Source organism: Cucurbita moschata, unplaced genomic scaffold, assembly GCF_002738365.1.
Source record: "Cucurbita moschata cultivar Rifu unplaced genomic scaffold, Cmos_1.0 Cmo_Scf00045, whole genome shotgun sequence".
Taxonomy (NCBI): Eukaryota; Viridiplantae; Streptophyta; class Magnoliopsida; order Cucurbitales; family Cucurbitaceae; genus Cucurbita; species Cucurbita moschata.
In genome coordinates, this window is record NW_019268561.1 from 589,121 (window position 1) to 604,368 (window position 15,248).

A 15,248-nucleotide genomic window follows, 5' to 3' on the forward strand; every position below is an offset into this window, starting at 1 on the left:
TTTTTTTTTTTTTTTTTTTTTTTTTTTTTTTTTTTTTTTTTTTTTTTTTTTTTTGATGAAGAAGACAGCGATTCCGTTAAACCCTCTGTGCAATTTATCACCCTTGTATTTGTTTTTTGAAACTATTTGGCTTCACACTGAATCACTTCGTTTTCATTGCGCCTTCAATTGCTTAGCTGAGTTAATACTATGATTCAGGTCAGCTTGTTGGTTGTATGAGTCAGGGGGGGAGGAAGGAGGATCCCCTTGGTTTGTCTTAGATTCAAGAAAATGTAGAAAACAGTGAAGCTTTTAGAAAAAAGATATCCATCTAATTTGCTCCTTTATTTTTGGAGCTGAAAAATTGTGTTATAATATATTGTTGTAGTGAATGAAGTTCTATGAAAATTTGCAATTTGTTGGCCAAGTATCTCCTTGTCTGTGAGCATCTAATTGGAGCATATGACCCTGTTTGGAGAGGTGGGAGGAGGAGTTCTGGTATGTGGGTGTCTTTTACTTGTTGTGCGTCTGAGTATAACCCCTCGATATAGTTTCATGATTATTCTGCTAATTCATTTACTGCAGCCTTGCAAATGGGATATTTTCCCTCTCAACGTTGGAATTTTCTGTTTTTCAGCCAAAAGCGAGTCAGGTTCCCGAAGGGTAAGAAGGTGAAGACTGGAGATGCATTTGTGGATGTAGCGAAAGCTGAAGAAAACCCAAGTGACTTAACAGACCCACGATTTGCTGCTAAAGAGCGTGCGAAGCGACGGAATCAAATGACTGCTGACCTCTTCAGTGAAGAGAATAGAGGCGTTGGGAATGACATATCGGCAGCTGAAGTGACTTATGAGGTAAGGTTTAGTTTCAAACGTGTTTCTATCCTGGTGCTTTCATGCTTATGTCAAGCAGTGAAGTATGTTCATTTTAATTTTTTTTGGTTCTCATAACTTTTTGTTCATTTAATCTCTCTCTCCGTTCTTATCCTATCATTTCCTTTCTCCTATTGACAGGAGAATGAGAACTTTGATGATGATGGAATACAAATGGAACCCTTCAATTTAGACAAAGAGAGGGAGGAAGGTTATTTTGATGCAGCTGGGAATTTTGTTGAATATGTTAACGATAACGAAATCAAGGTAAGCATAACTGTACGGTGTTCTGTACCCTTCTGGAAAATATACTCCACTTGTTTATTAAGTCAGTGTAAATACCTTCAGGATGCATGGCTTGATAGTGTTGACATTGATCCAAAATATACCGGCAAAACCTCTTCAGTAATAAATAATGAAGATGATGTTCAAGAGCTATCTTCTGATGAAGTTGGAAAGATAAAGCGACGTATTGCTGACCTGCTTGAGCCAGGTGAAACGGTAAGCTCACAATCTTGATTATATTTCTTTTGAATTTATTTTGTAATGATTTTTTTTCCCCCAATTAAAGGTTACTTCATTGTTTTTTGAGTATGAAGGACGTAGGGCAGCAGTAGTCCTCTGCAGTTAGCACGGGCTGCAAAAAAAAAATACATGATTTTTCTTTAAGTTCCATGGTATACATATATATATCTATATATATCTATATATATCTATATCTATAGCTATATATATACACACACACATACATATAAATAGTATTATAAAACACAAGATAATGAAAAATTGAAGAAATGAGGTGTGATGTCCCACATTGGTTGGGGAGGAAAACAAACCACCATTTATAAGGGTGTGGAAACCTTCCCCTAGCAGACGCGTTTTAAAGCCTTGAGGGGAAGGCCGAAAGGGAAAGCCCAAAGAGGACAATATCTGCTAGCGGTGGATTTGGGTCGTTACAAATGGTATCAGAGCTAGGTTTCGGACGATGTGCCAGCCTTCTCGTTGTTCCCTGAAGGGGGGTAGACACGAGACAGTGTGCCAGTAAGGATGCTGGGCCCCAAAGGAGGGTGGATTTGGGGGCGGTCCCACATCGATGTTAGGAAGGAAAGAGTGCCAGCGAGGACGCTGGGCCCCGAAGGGGGTGGATTGTGATGTCCCACATTGGTTGGGGAGGAGAACAAACCACCATTTATAAGGGTGTGGAAACCTTCCCCTAGCAGACGCGTTTTAAACCTTGAGGGGAAGCCCGAAAGGGAAAGCCCAAAGAAGACAATATCTGCTAACGGTGGATCTAGGTCGTTACATGAGGGCTTTATTTGAAAGTAATCTGAGATTCTCAAGATTTGAGGAGAAATTAGAGGTAGGCCAATTATGAGGATTGCTGATTGGAATTTGAAGGAAAAGTGCGAAAAGTGTTATAGTATACAAACTCTAAAAGGAGAGAAAATACAATGACAAAAGAAAAGCATACCAATTAATATAACTATCAAAGGCAGCACAGTAAACAAATAATTTGGACAAAGAAAAAAAAAGTGTATGCCTTAAGTTTCGGATGTCGGAGCTCCATTTTCTAGTACAAACAATTTTTATTTAATGGTATCCATGAACTTTTCTTGGATAATTGTTGACATTGACATTTCTATAAGTTCGAGTGTTGAAGTCGTTTACATTTCCCTTGACACCTACTATTAAACTCTTGCTTATAACTGAGAGTTGGCATAGGCTTGTCAATTTTTTCGGATATTTTGAGGTTCTTTACAATTTTTTGTGAGCCATGATTCTTCCTAGCATTAAGTTGCAATGGAATCTTACAAATACATAGACATCCATTTGCTTTAAAAAAGGAAAAGTGAAAACTCAAATAAACATTCACTATTTGCTTCTTTATGTCAAGCCTTATATTCCACTTTTCAACATTCCATTTGCTTTTCAGATAAATCTTTTGGAGAAAGGTGTTTGCTGAGACCTATATATAAGTTATTCTGCTGGTGACAGGTTCTTCAAGCTTTGAGAAGGTTGAAAGGAAACACCAATGACAGGAAGGAAAAAATGTCAGCTGAGACAAAACAAATTTTTGATAAGTTAACAGAAGATGCTATGAAACTTATGGATAATGGTGAATACAGTTAAGTATTTTGGTTTCCAGGTTTAGTTCTTTGGACTCTTGAAGTATTCCTTGATTAGAGTTAATTTATGATATTGTGGTGGTTCTTTGGCCATGAGAAAGCTTTGTTTAATAAATGCTACCTCTTTCTAATTTTTTATTTTTGTAGGACATCACGTTTTGTTGGCAACTATGCTTTGCTTATTGTTCGAACTTTGATTATGCAGATGTTTATCATGAAAAACAAGAGGTTTTCGAGCGTGAGGCAGGTCAGTATTCTGTTTAATACTTTATATGTCGGTTTTGTTCAAGACTGAAGAACAAAAGTATCCTCTCCTTTGTGCACTTGCATTGCAGGGGTCATTGTCCAATTTCTTAATTTGGGGCATTTTATTTAGTATATTTTACTGACAAAGTTACAAAATTGTTGGGAAAAATCTGTTTCTAACCCTAAAGTTGTCAAGTTGCATCAATTTCCACCAATTCACCTACTAATTATAACAAAACTCAATGTAAAAATCTTCATAAATGGGATGAACCTTAGCTAAGTGTTGAATTTTAGCCTAAGTTCAATTTCCACTAGATCACCTACTAGTTATAACAAAAAAAAATTTAAAAATATTCGTAAACCCGCTACTACCAATAAAATCCAGTTTGCAAAAGATTATGTTTGACTGAAGCACAATTTAACCATTGAATAACTTTGTCAAAACTCACAAATTTCAACAAAACTTTAGCTCTCGTGTTGGTTTACTTTGAAATCCTACCAATTTTGTATCATATGTATGTCCTATAATATGAACACTTTTTTTGTCTGGGAAAACTTTGGCATAAGATTAGCAACCTAATGATTACAAAAGTTATTGTTTTCCTGAAATTTTCTCAAGTGCTTTTCACCTCACAGATGCCATTTTTTCTGAAGCCATTGTATTGACAACAAATATAGACTCTTTGAGAATATTGCTAGAAATCCATTGTGTGGTAGATAAGCTATTGAGTGGTTTAGCATCCATGAGGGTGAAGAAAACCTAGGAGCTACTCAATTATTCTCCCAGAAATCAAGTGATTCAAAGGTGATAGGAATAAAAAGAGAGAGAATGAAGTTGGATGGGGATGAATACAAGCTAATGGAAATAAAGGTGGTATGCTTAATTGATGATGAATGGAATTTGGTTGATAACATCATTGATGAAGCAGTATATGCTTGAAAATTGAAGAAATATTCACACATTACACCAAAGGATGGCACATGGGGAAAAACCAGAGGCAGTTAAAACTGAGCCAACGAAACCGTATGCGTGAAAAATCAACCGAGAATGAAAAAGGTTTCATTAGGTTTTCTCCACAGTGCAAAAATTGGTTGTTGGTTTGGATATTTGTAGGTTAGGCTAGAAAAATTCGAGAATACCTAAGCTCAAGTAAATTCCACCAAATGTTGGTGATGGTGCAAGCTAAATTGTAAACTGATGAAGAAAATCGAATACATGGTGAAACATAAATTCTTTAATAAGCCTGAGAGTAGAATAGGTCATGAAACTGATTAGATTAACTTTGGCTTCTTGGAGAAAGGTCAGATGATGGAGGCATTATAGTTACAGGGCTTCAAGTTGCCTATGAAAGGTCTGTAGTGAGGGAGGAAAGAAAGGCATATGTGCTATGTCAATTTTGAAAAATTGGGTGGGTCATAAGCCAGCCCCAAAAATGGCTAAGAAACTAATTGATGGTTTGAATTGGTGAGGGAAGAGAAAATTTTTAGGTATTTTAAGTTTCCTAGTGTAACGGCCCAGATCCACCGTTAGCAGATATTGTCCTCTTTGGGCTTTTCCTTTTGGGCTTCCCCTCAAGGCTTTAAAACGAATCTGCTAGGGGAAGGTTTCCACACCCTTGTAAATGGTGATTTGTTCTCCTCCCCAACCAATGTGGGACATCACAATCCACCCCCCTTCGAGACCCATCATCCTCTCTAGCACTCTCTCCTTCCTCCAATCGATGTGGGACCGCCCCCAAATCTACCCCCTTTGGGGCCCAGCATCCTTACTGGCACACCGCCTCGTGTCTACCCAATTATTTGCTAGCGGTGGATCTGGGCCGTTACAAATGGTATTAGAGCCAGACATCAAACGATGTGTCTGCCTTCTCGCTGTTCCCCGAAGGAGGGTAGATACGAGGTGGTGTGCCAGTAAGGACACTAGGCCCCGAAGGGGGGTGGATTGTGATGTCCCACATTGGTTGGGGAGGAAAACAAATCATCATTTATAAGGGTGTGGTTGTGGAGGAGAACAAATCACCATTTATAAGGGTGTGGAAACCTTCCCCTAGCAGACGCGTTTTAAAACCTTGAGGGGAAGCCCAAAAGGGAAAGCCCAAAGAGGACAATATCTGCTAGCGGTGGATCTGTGCCGTTACACCTAGGATGGAGTTTGTTAACAGATTTTGGGTCGTTTTCATCATAGCAATAAGAGTGAGAAAAGTGAGTTTGAACTCTTGTATAGACTACTGTACAGAGAGATTTTGCTTTGAAGATGTGCTGATGTGGTTTTCATTTGGCACTGTTGCTATGCTATGGTGATGATAGATGTAATGACCTTTCGTTTGCTACCTCAACCATTCAGCCATCCTGCCAAATTTTCTGCTTGGACCAGGGATTATTGTTTATCGTGTAGCTTTGTCAAAGTAGTCTTCACTTGTAAAGTGTCCATGTGGTGCTGTTTTCCTTGGGCGGTCTAATTGGTGATTTTAAGTTCTTGCTGAAGCTTTTTTGGCTTGTTTAGTTATTTAGATCAAGCAAATGGGTTATTATTTGAAAAATGAACAACTCTGACTTCTAAGTAGGTTTTCTTTGTTAGTACGTTTCGTTTATACAACACAAGCATATGTCATTGATGAGAACGAACTTTCCCCTAGTTTTATTAATTTTTTAGACAGAGTACCTTATATGTTGGACCTCTCTTTGTAAGTTTATTTGTTATACGTTTTTTTTTATGAAAAACAATTTTCTCTGTTAACTCTTATTCCTTTGATTTTCAGAAGGATATGAAACATTAGCTCGGGCGAAAGCTGGAACATCCATGAGCTTGCATCATGGAAATTCTGACATCAACAAGGGAACTGGTTTGTTGTCTGATGATCAAAATCCTGGCATGGGCTCATTGTTGACAAATCAATCTGAAGTTGATATCTCTAGCAGTGGAACTGATACATTTGATATGTTTGCTGACGATGACGAACATACAGTTCCATCTTCTAATGAAAATTTAGCAGCTGATGCCAATGGAGTCAATCAACAAACTCCCAATAACCTGAACCCTAATTCTGAGAGTATGCCTTTCCATCCCAGGCAAATGATTTAGAAAGCTTTACTAGTTTTGCCAGTTATTATCTTGCTGATTAACTTTTCTTGTTTCATATTTGTTTGGCCATGCAGGTGGAGCTTCGCAAAATGACTATGTTTATGATGAATCATCTGGGTAATTTTTCTCTCTTCACAATTATGGATTCGGAGGACCTAATTCGATCTCTCCTTTTTTGCACTCATTTATTTCTTTAGTAGTGAAATTATACATTGCTTGAGTAAGGTACATTTTGATTGGAATGTTAAACCTCCTATTCGTTTTACAAATGCAAGGAGAATGCACGGTCCTAGGCTTCGAGTCACTAGTAGTGTAGGAAGTGGGAAATGGTTTTGCCATGGTGAGGAAGGAGGGGGAACAAACACACTGGAAAGTGTAGTACAAAAAAAAAAGTTGTATGTTGCATTCGGAAATGATAAATTGCCTCCGAAGGTTATCAATTGGTTGAACTTTTGGTGTGATAATTTACTTCAAAAGCGAAGTCTCCCGTTCAAGTCTAGGATGACCTAGATCCTCAGATGCCTCCTTGCAGTGAAAGCACCACTGTGGTTTCAGGATAAAGGAAGAGCCTCTAAATCCGATCCATAATATTTACACCCCATGCAGAACTAACCAAGAAAAGAATTTGATCTTCTTTGAAATATCTACCTACCAAAGCGAGTAGAAGATTGAAGAGGTAGCGACCCAAGCTCACTCGTAAAGCCTCAACTATGTGATCCCACATACGACAAGAAGACTGGTATTGCCACAACAATTGACCTAGATCCTCAGACGCCTCCTCGCAGAGAAAGCACCACTGTGGATTAAGGGTAAAGGAAGAATGTCTCTAAATCTGATCCATAGTATTTACACCCCATGGAGAACTAACCAAGCAAAGAATTTTACCTTCTTTGAAATTTTTGCCTTCAAAGCAAGTAGAAGATTGAGGAAGGGGAGAATAGGCAAAGAAGGCCAATGATTTGGTGTAATATGAGGTAGGAAGTGGTGGTGGCCCGTATGAAGATTCTGTGTGTTGAGAGATTTATGAATGATTGAGTTGATAGTGATACTTCGTTTTTTTTTTCTTTTCTTTTTAAGGCTTAGAAACTTCATTGCTATTGGTAAGTTTTTTTGCAATGTCACTAAAATTTGCACTGAAAGGAGCCTTGTGGAAGGTACTTCTCGCATCAATGCAAGGCCACGCCATTAAGAGTGCCAATAAATGATATCGAAAGATGACTAGGGGAAATGTTGACAACTGAAAGAATTTAGCCAAGTTACACCCACAAAGGACAGGAGCTGGCAATTTCTTTGTTGATTACTGGGCGATGAGCAAAGAAAAGATTCCAAATTAAGATTCCTCTCTTATGACTTGAGCTAAAAAATAAATTATTTCGCCCAATAATTTTCTCAAAACTTGACTAGAGTAAATTTATCACTAAATTAGGGTGAATCATGATGATGTGCCACAGGGATGAGTTCATCATAATACCATTTGGCTTGAAAAACTTGACTTGATGTTAATTTATCACTAGATTAGGATGAATCTTTTTTATGTGTCCCGAGGATGAGTTCATCATCATTCCATTTGGCTTAACAAAGACGCCATCGACTTTCCAAACCTTGATGGATGGAGTCCTCAAGCCTCCATCCGAAGGTTTATCATTTTTATTTTTCTTTTTCAAATCATATGTTTACTGGTGGTTGACCATTGATGAAGTAAGTATGCCCAAAGAGATCATCAAGTTTCACAGAGTTCATGGTCTGTGGTCTTGGATAGGAACAGTATCAATTCTTCTGTTATGGAATGAGTATCCCTTAGCTTGGTAGGGATGAGGGAGCCTATTAGTATGATCAAAGACATTTTTTATTACTTGACAGCTTATTTATTTATGGAAGGAATGAAGGATCTGTAGTTGTCATCAACGATTAAAACACTCTGTTTTGGTTTCTGCAAGATTGTTGCAGCCTTTTTACTGTTCTTGAGCAAGTCAAGGATGACCTAGTTGTGGATTTTATTAAAAAGATGAATCTTCTATTTATTGATGGTTTTAACTAACTAATAAAACTAAACTAAATAACAACCAACTAAAATAAAATTACAAAATAATATGCTACATCACTTGTCTGCTTGGCTATTCCTATGGAGCTTTTGGGATATCTCTACTTGCCCTCTAGCAGTCTTTGTGGGTATATCCCCTGTCTTTCAATCTCCATCAAACAGGTTTGACTCAGTGGCATGGTTGTTTGGATAAGGATAAGAGGGGCTAGCTACCGTTGATAGTTAAGTAGTTTGGTAATGTGATAGTAGCTATTACTAGAGGGAGGTTAACGAGGAGGTAAGAATCAGAAATCTAGGAGAGGCCAAGCCTCTTGAATGTTTGGTACTGCTGCAATTCCCTATATAAAATGTGATACTCTGTTCTTCTTAGTGTTATATCAGATATCTTTCCTTTATTTTCCTCTGATAGAAATAAGAGACTTTCCCTTGACTCATTAGTATTTGTATGTTTGTTAATGTATATATATATATATCATCGTTTACGTCTTATCTTCAGGTATTATTACAGTAGCAGCTTGGGGTATTACTATGATCCATCCACAGGACTCTTCTGTTCTGCTGCATCCGGGCAATGGTAACACATCCTTGGAACTTTGCTCACTGACTTTCATACTCTGATTGCATTCTTGCTATATTTATGGCTGGGAACATTGAAGTTGTTTGGTTGATTCTGCTTATATAAGAGCTTGAAATTTTTGTTGTGCTGGTATTGCCTGATTTTGAGAGTAGAGTAGTGTGTTGGGTTCACTCCTAGATCCCATTGGCTATCAGTCTGATGGTAGTTCCTTGGGTTATTCGTTTCTTTAATTTCTTCCCTTCAAGTCCATATATATGGATTGAAGTGAAAATTTTAAAATAAAAAGGTTTATATAAGAGGGTGCTGTTTTCTTAATCATTAAGCCTGATCCCCTGAGTTGCTGTTGCCTGTACTGTAGCGTACTGGCGTATAACGAGTTACAGGTTGAATGCATATGAAAACAAATGTACATGCTTCCATGATTGAGTTTGAGGCGTGTGAGTGTAGGCGCATAATCTGGAGAAAGCCATTCTTTTTCATGGAAATTCAATACAATAATGTTTTCGTGTAGTAGTGTCGAACATCGAGGTGGTAAACGTAAAAGGAAAAAGAACCAATATACAAGCAACATTTGATACATTACATACTTGAAACATTTTCATATTTATTAGAGTTCATTGGAGAGTACCCAGAAATATAAGTGCATGTTTTTCCAGTTGCATTGTTTCTCTTTTAATTTGACATTCTAGTTTTAGATTGAACTAACACGAAAGAATTGGCGAACCGTGAGTTTTCAGATAGTAGATGTGATGTCTCACATTGGTTGGGGAGAAGAACAAACCACCACTTATATGGGTGTGGAAACCTTCCCCTAGTAGACGTGTTTTAAAGCCTTGAGGGAAAGCCCAAAGAGGACAATATTTGCTAGCGGTGGATCTGGGCCGTTACAAATGGTATCAGAGCCAGACACCGGACGATGTGCTAGCCTTCTCGCTGTTCCCTGAAGGGGGGTAGACACAAGGCGGTGTGCCAGTAAGGACGCTGGGCTCCGAAGGGGGTGGATTTGGGGGTGGTCCCACATCGATTGGAGGAAGGAAGGAGTGCCAGCGAAGACGCTGGGCCCTGAAGGGGGGGTGGATTGTGATATCCCACATTGGTTGGGGAGGAGAACAAACCACCACTTATAAAGGTGTGGAAACCTTCCCTTAGTAGACGCGTTTTGAAGCCTTGAGGAGAAGCCCGAAAGGGAAAGTTCAAAGAGGACAATATCTGCTAGCGGTGAATCTGAATCTGGACCGTTACAGTAGATAATATCTACAGTGAATCATGGAGAGTTGGGTTTATGGTGTAATGTATAATGTGTGGATGTGATGATGATCTACAAGTTCATCGTTTTAGGTACTCTTATAACGAGGAGAGTGGCGCATATGATGAAATCCATGAAGCAGCCGCCCCTGATGCCAATTGATATATGGGGGAGAAGATTTGATGGGCTGAACTGTACAGTGTATACTGAACTGAGCAACAAATTGGAAGATGTGATAATATGGTAAAGTTGCCATTGCCTGTTCCTTTTTTTCTCTTTGAATATCATTTGTATGATATGCTCTACAATTGCCTGTTTCATTATCCTACTACATTGGCATCGGACGGTGCTCCGATCCGATGCAACTTCGTTTGATAGTACTTTAGTTTTGTAGGCTGAATTTTGTATTTTAAAGGCTTAGTTCTCTCTCTAAACGACTTTTCGATAGGTTTTCCTTGTACTTTATAGTTTAATGAAATGTTATGGTTTTACTCTGAATTTTGAGAGGTTTTCTTTTAGACCCCAGTTTTTGTATTAACTAGAAAGTAGTGACGGATTGGGTATTTGCTTTGATGAAATCTATGGCGTGTCGATATGGTTTGAGCACTCGAACTTGACTTGTATTTATGTGATTAACAACGAGTTCTGCATTTGTTGATGGAAATTGAAATGGAAGCATGATTGCCATATCTGGAAGAAATTGTGAGAGTTGTTGAAGGTATGTAAACACGAAGTTATCCAATTTTCTCTCGATATGTTCCTCAAAAAATTCGATTCGTGTAGGGTGATAGCTTGCACTATGCGTGCTTGCGATTTTGCTCGAAGTGCTTGCATCCTCCCTTTAAAATCCTCGATGTGATCTCAAACCTCACACCTGATTTCCTCTCCCTATCAGTCTCACAATTTTATTGTCTCTTCTCGATCATCAACCAATCACCTCAATTAGTTTCTCATTTTTTCACGCAGCTGCTTCAAAGCTAACGTGATGCTCCTTGGAGTCCATGTCTCCACTAAAAAAGGACTGGAACTGATTTCGTATCTGACACTCCCCATTTCTAAATTCCAATGTGTAATTCAATGAGGTTAATCTCGAAGTTACAGAGCCTTGTCATTCACGCAATTCCCCTGAACATCGATAACGTGAAAAGGCAAACTGAAGCTTCGGTACCTCTTTTTTTAGGCCTGTTCGGACGTACGGTTCTCGAGTTTTTTGATGGTTGAGTTTAAATCTTAATGCCAGGTGAATTTCTAATGGACATCACCAGAAACCCATGTAAACTCAAAACAATTTTTACAAATTATTTCAATGATTAAAAAACAAACCCATCAAAATGTGATTAAATGCATTTAATCTCAAGAACAAGAAACAAAATCTGGGTTGGATGTCAAATAAGCACTCTCACTGTGAATCAGAGAGGTTGTTGCCTTCTTGCACAGGAAGCTGTTCATCATCCAAGTTCACAAGTCGTCCCAATGTAATACTACAAAACGACTCGAGAATCGCTCGTCGTGGAGTCGACAAATCTTGAGCTACCGTTTTCATCGTTGGCCTAAACTGAGGATTGGCATTAATGCAAGCCAACGCGAGTTTAGCCATTGTGAGTATTTCCTCAGCCTCTTCAGCAGTAGGAGCTGGTAAACGCTTGTCCATCATATCTCGTAACTCCAATGGTTCCACGTCCGAAGGTTCCGAATACATCGTCGACGATGTTGTTGAAAGAGCGTATATAAGCTCACCAGGATGATGCCCCATAATTGTTTCAAATGTTACTACTCCAAAGCTATACACATCACATTTTTCCGTAACCTTCATTGTATATGCAAGATCTATAACCAAATATACGTTACAGTTAAAATAACATTCTAGAGAAAGTTCATAGAAATGTTGATAATTCGCTAAGTTAGTTACCTGGAGCGATGTATCCATAAGTACCAGCCGTTACAGTCCACGTCGATGAATCGAGGTTCATTAGTCTAGCAGTACCAAAGTCAGAAACATGAGCGTCATAGTTTCCATCCAACAATATATTATTACTCGAAATGTCTCGATGAATGATTGGAGGCACGCAATCCTGATGCATATAGTTTAGAGCATTAGCAACTCCTTTAACAATATTGATCCGTCTCATCCAACTCAATTCTTTTGCTAGCTCGTCACACCTCAAGATCTTAGCTAAGTTTCCTCTTTCCAAATACTCGTAGACCAAGAGCGACCGTCCAGCATGAAAACAGAACCCGTAAAGCTTTACGATGTTTCGATGTCGAATCTTTGTCATTAAAGTTATCTCTCTCTCTGATACTCTTTGTTCTTCCAAATTGGTATTGACATGCTTTGAATGGAGCTTCTTGACTGCCACAACTTGGCCTGTTGATAGCTTTGCCTTGTAAACACTTCCATGGCTGCCAACGCCAATGCAATACTTATCATCAAAGCCTTCAGTTGCTTCCCTTATGCCTTCATACACCAATTTTTTATCATAACTCCAAACTGAGAACAAATCTCCACTAACTTTTGCCTTCTTTGTTCTTCCTTCCCCTTTGAAGACACTTAAAAATTTAATGCCTAAACATAATGCTAAGAACAAAGCTCCAAAAGAAGGAATAACAATCAAAAGAAGTGAAGAAATAGCTCCCTTCTTCTTATCCTTCTCTTGAATTGGACAACTCTTTAAGCTCGTGTGGTTTCCACATAGTTCTTTGTTGTTCTCGAACGCCTCGGCCGATGCCTCTTCGAAAGCCTTGCTCTCAGGAATTGGACCTTCCAAGTCGTTGGATGAAAAGTCGACGAGTCGTAGGCTCTTCATATGAACGAAAGAAGTCGGGATCGACCCAGATAGCTGATTGTGGGAGAGGTTTAGTACTTCTAGTTTCACGAGATTCGCAAGTCGTGTCGGAATTGCCCCGGAAAATGTGTTGTCACTGAGATCTAACAGGAGCTGCAGGTTGGCTAGATTGCCAAGCTCAATAGGAATGCTTTCTCCTAAGGTGTTGCTTCTTAAGTTTAAGTAGAAGAGCTTGGAAAGATCAGCTATTTGCTTTGGTATTGGCCCACTTAGATTGTTGTTAGCTAAGTCAATGTATGATAGATCAGGTAAGGCACCAAGTTCTTGAGGCATATAGCCATTAAGCTTGTTGCTGCTCAAAGTAAGGTTGATCAAGGACTTTAAATTTCCAAATTCTTTGGGAATTTGTCCTGAAAGATTGTTGGAAGACAGGTCAAGAACATGTAAAAGACTTGATTCTCCAAGTTTTGTTGGAATCTCTCCATGAATCTTGTTGTTGGAGATCTTCAAGCTCGTGAGAAGTCGGCATTTCGCCCAATTCGGCGAAACTTCGCCGTAGAAATCATTGTAACTGAGATCGATATAATCCAAGTTTGGATACACACCGAAATCTTCGGATATGTTTCCATGAAATCTGTTCCGATCGAGGCGAAGTCGTGTTAGACTGGTGCAGTTCTTGAGGCCCTTTGGGACAGAGCCAGTGAAGTTGTTGTTACTAGCACAGAAGCACTGCAATAAGGCTCCATGACACAGAGTTTGTGGTAAAGAGCCAGAGATGGTGTTGTTTGAGAGGAAAAAATGAGTCAAATTGGTGAGTTTGTTGATCTCTTTGGGCAGCTCACCTGAAAATTGGTTCCCATAGAGGGACAGAACTTTTAGGCCGGAAAGATCGCCTAAAGACGTCGGGATCGAACCGGTCAGGTTGTTTAAATGCACTTGAAGATCAACAAGAGAAGCCAATTCACCTAGCTCAGATGGGATTGAGCCAGAAAGATGATTTCTTCCCAGATTCAGAGCTGAAAGACTCCTCAAGTTTCGGATCGTTGTTGGGATCGAACCCGAAAGACGATTTTGTGAGAAGCTCAATGAAGTAAGCTTCAGCAGCTTGCCAACCTCCTTTGGTATGCTTCCTTCTAAGCCATTGTTGCTGAGGTTGAGCTTGGTTAGTTCATGAAGCTTCCCGATCGAAGGCGGGACAGTCCCGAAAAGGCGGTTGCCATGGAGATCGAGCGTAAGGAGATTGGGGAACGACGAGAAGTCGAAGTCGTCGAGAGTACCTATCAAACCAATGTCTGTGAGAATGATATGATTGACAATGAGAGCATTGTTGCAAGTGATGCCTTCCCAATTGCAAGGATTTGTTAAGTTTGTATTTGGAAGTGGGAGTAGTTTCCATGAAGGAAGGAGAGCTTGTGAATTGTTTTGAAGGCTTAACTTCCATTGAAGCAAAGCTTTAAGCTCTTCATCTCTTTGTTTCAGAGTTGTAGAACCAAAAACCAGATGGAAAATGAAGAAGATGAGGAAAAAATGGAAAACACCCTCGAACTGCATCATCCTACACAACCGGTTCGAAGACCTCTGGTTCTGGAAGGCACATGAGTTCGAACACTATGTTGAATGTGTGGCGTCGGTCGGTCCTAGAAACAGTGGTGGTGGCGCGAGGAGTTAACGATCAGACGTACCGTAATCTAGGGATCACCAGGCAGCTCCTTCCATCTACGGGGAGTCGGTCAAAGATGAAGAAATGGAGTTAGAACATAAGCATTTGAAATGAAGTTGTTGTCAAGGAATGCCATTGACTATTGAGTAATTGATTGTCACGAGGTCAAGTCTTTCATTAATGTTTGATCTTCTTTTCTATATTTCTCCACAAGTCACTCCAAATCTTGGGTTTGACTTTTCAAGCGGAATTATTTGCTTTGGTGGAACTCGTTTTTGGTGTGTTTGTGTGAAGTTTACTCGTTCCTCGAGATTAGAAGAAGGAAACTCAAAGGAATTAATGGGACTCGTGCGAACAGTGGAGCATGTGGTTTATTTCGATGGAATTCGAGAGGTGAATAGAGTAATAAAGATTATATTCTTTATATTAAAAAAAAAATTAACTAATCAAAAACAAATGGATCAACTAAATTTAGAAACTTCAAACTCCTTAGACTAAAATAAAATAAATTTCAAACTAAACAAGTGATATTTAATTTTAAAATAGTAAATCTTCAATTTAATTTAGGCTAATTTATACTAAAGCCTCCCTTTCATATGTTTTGATTTTGATTTTTTTTTTTTTTTTTTTTAATTT

General features: G+C 38.9%; 2 protein-coding genes across 2 annotated transcripts in view; one reads left to right on the forward strand and one right to left on the reverse strand.

Moving 5' to 3' along the window:
• The window catches only part of LOC111434680 (CD2 antigen cytoplasmic tail-binding protein 2 homolog), an 11,574-nt gene extending 885 nt beyond the window's left edge, over nt 1-10,689 (forward strand). Inside the window, exons 2-10 of the mRNA XM_023072154.1 lie at nt 617-833; nt 993-1,118; nt 1,200-1,352; nt 2,847-2,976; nt 3,183-3,224; nt 5,983-6,273; nt 6,380-6,422; nt 8,843-8,920; nt 10,262-10,689. Coding sequence (XP_022927922.1) covers nt 617-833; nt 993-1,118; nt 1,200-1,352; nt 2,847-2,976; nt 3,183-3,224; nt 5,983-6,273; nt 6,380-6,422; nt 8,843-8,920; nt 10,262-10,331 — 1,150 coding nt within the window. The 3' untranslated portion in view covers nt 10,332-10,689. The remainder of the gene's footprint in view (nt 1-616; nt 834-992; nt 1,119-1,199; nt 1,353-2,846; nt 2,977-3,182; nt 3,225-5,982; nt 6,274-6,379; nt 6,423-8,842; nt 8,921-10,261) is intronic.
• Nucleotides 10,690-11,548: 859 nt separating this feature from the next.
• On the reverse strand, nt 11,549-14,673 carry LOC111434678 (probable leucine-rich repeat receptor-like protein kinase At1g35710). Its single transcript, XM_023072151.1, has 2 exons — nt 12,079-14,673; nt 11,549-11,996 (listed from the first exon to the last, which is right to left on the reverse strand). The coding sequence occupies exons 1-2, from the start codon at nt 14,504-14,506 to the stop codon at nt 11,569-11,571; spliced, it is 2,856 nt and encodes a 951-aa protein (XP_022927919.1). The 5' UTR covers nt 14,507-14,673; the 3' UTR covers nt 11,549-11,568.
• Nucleotides 14,674-15,248: the final 575 nt, after the last annotated feature.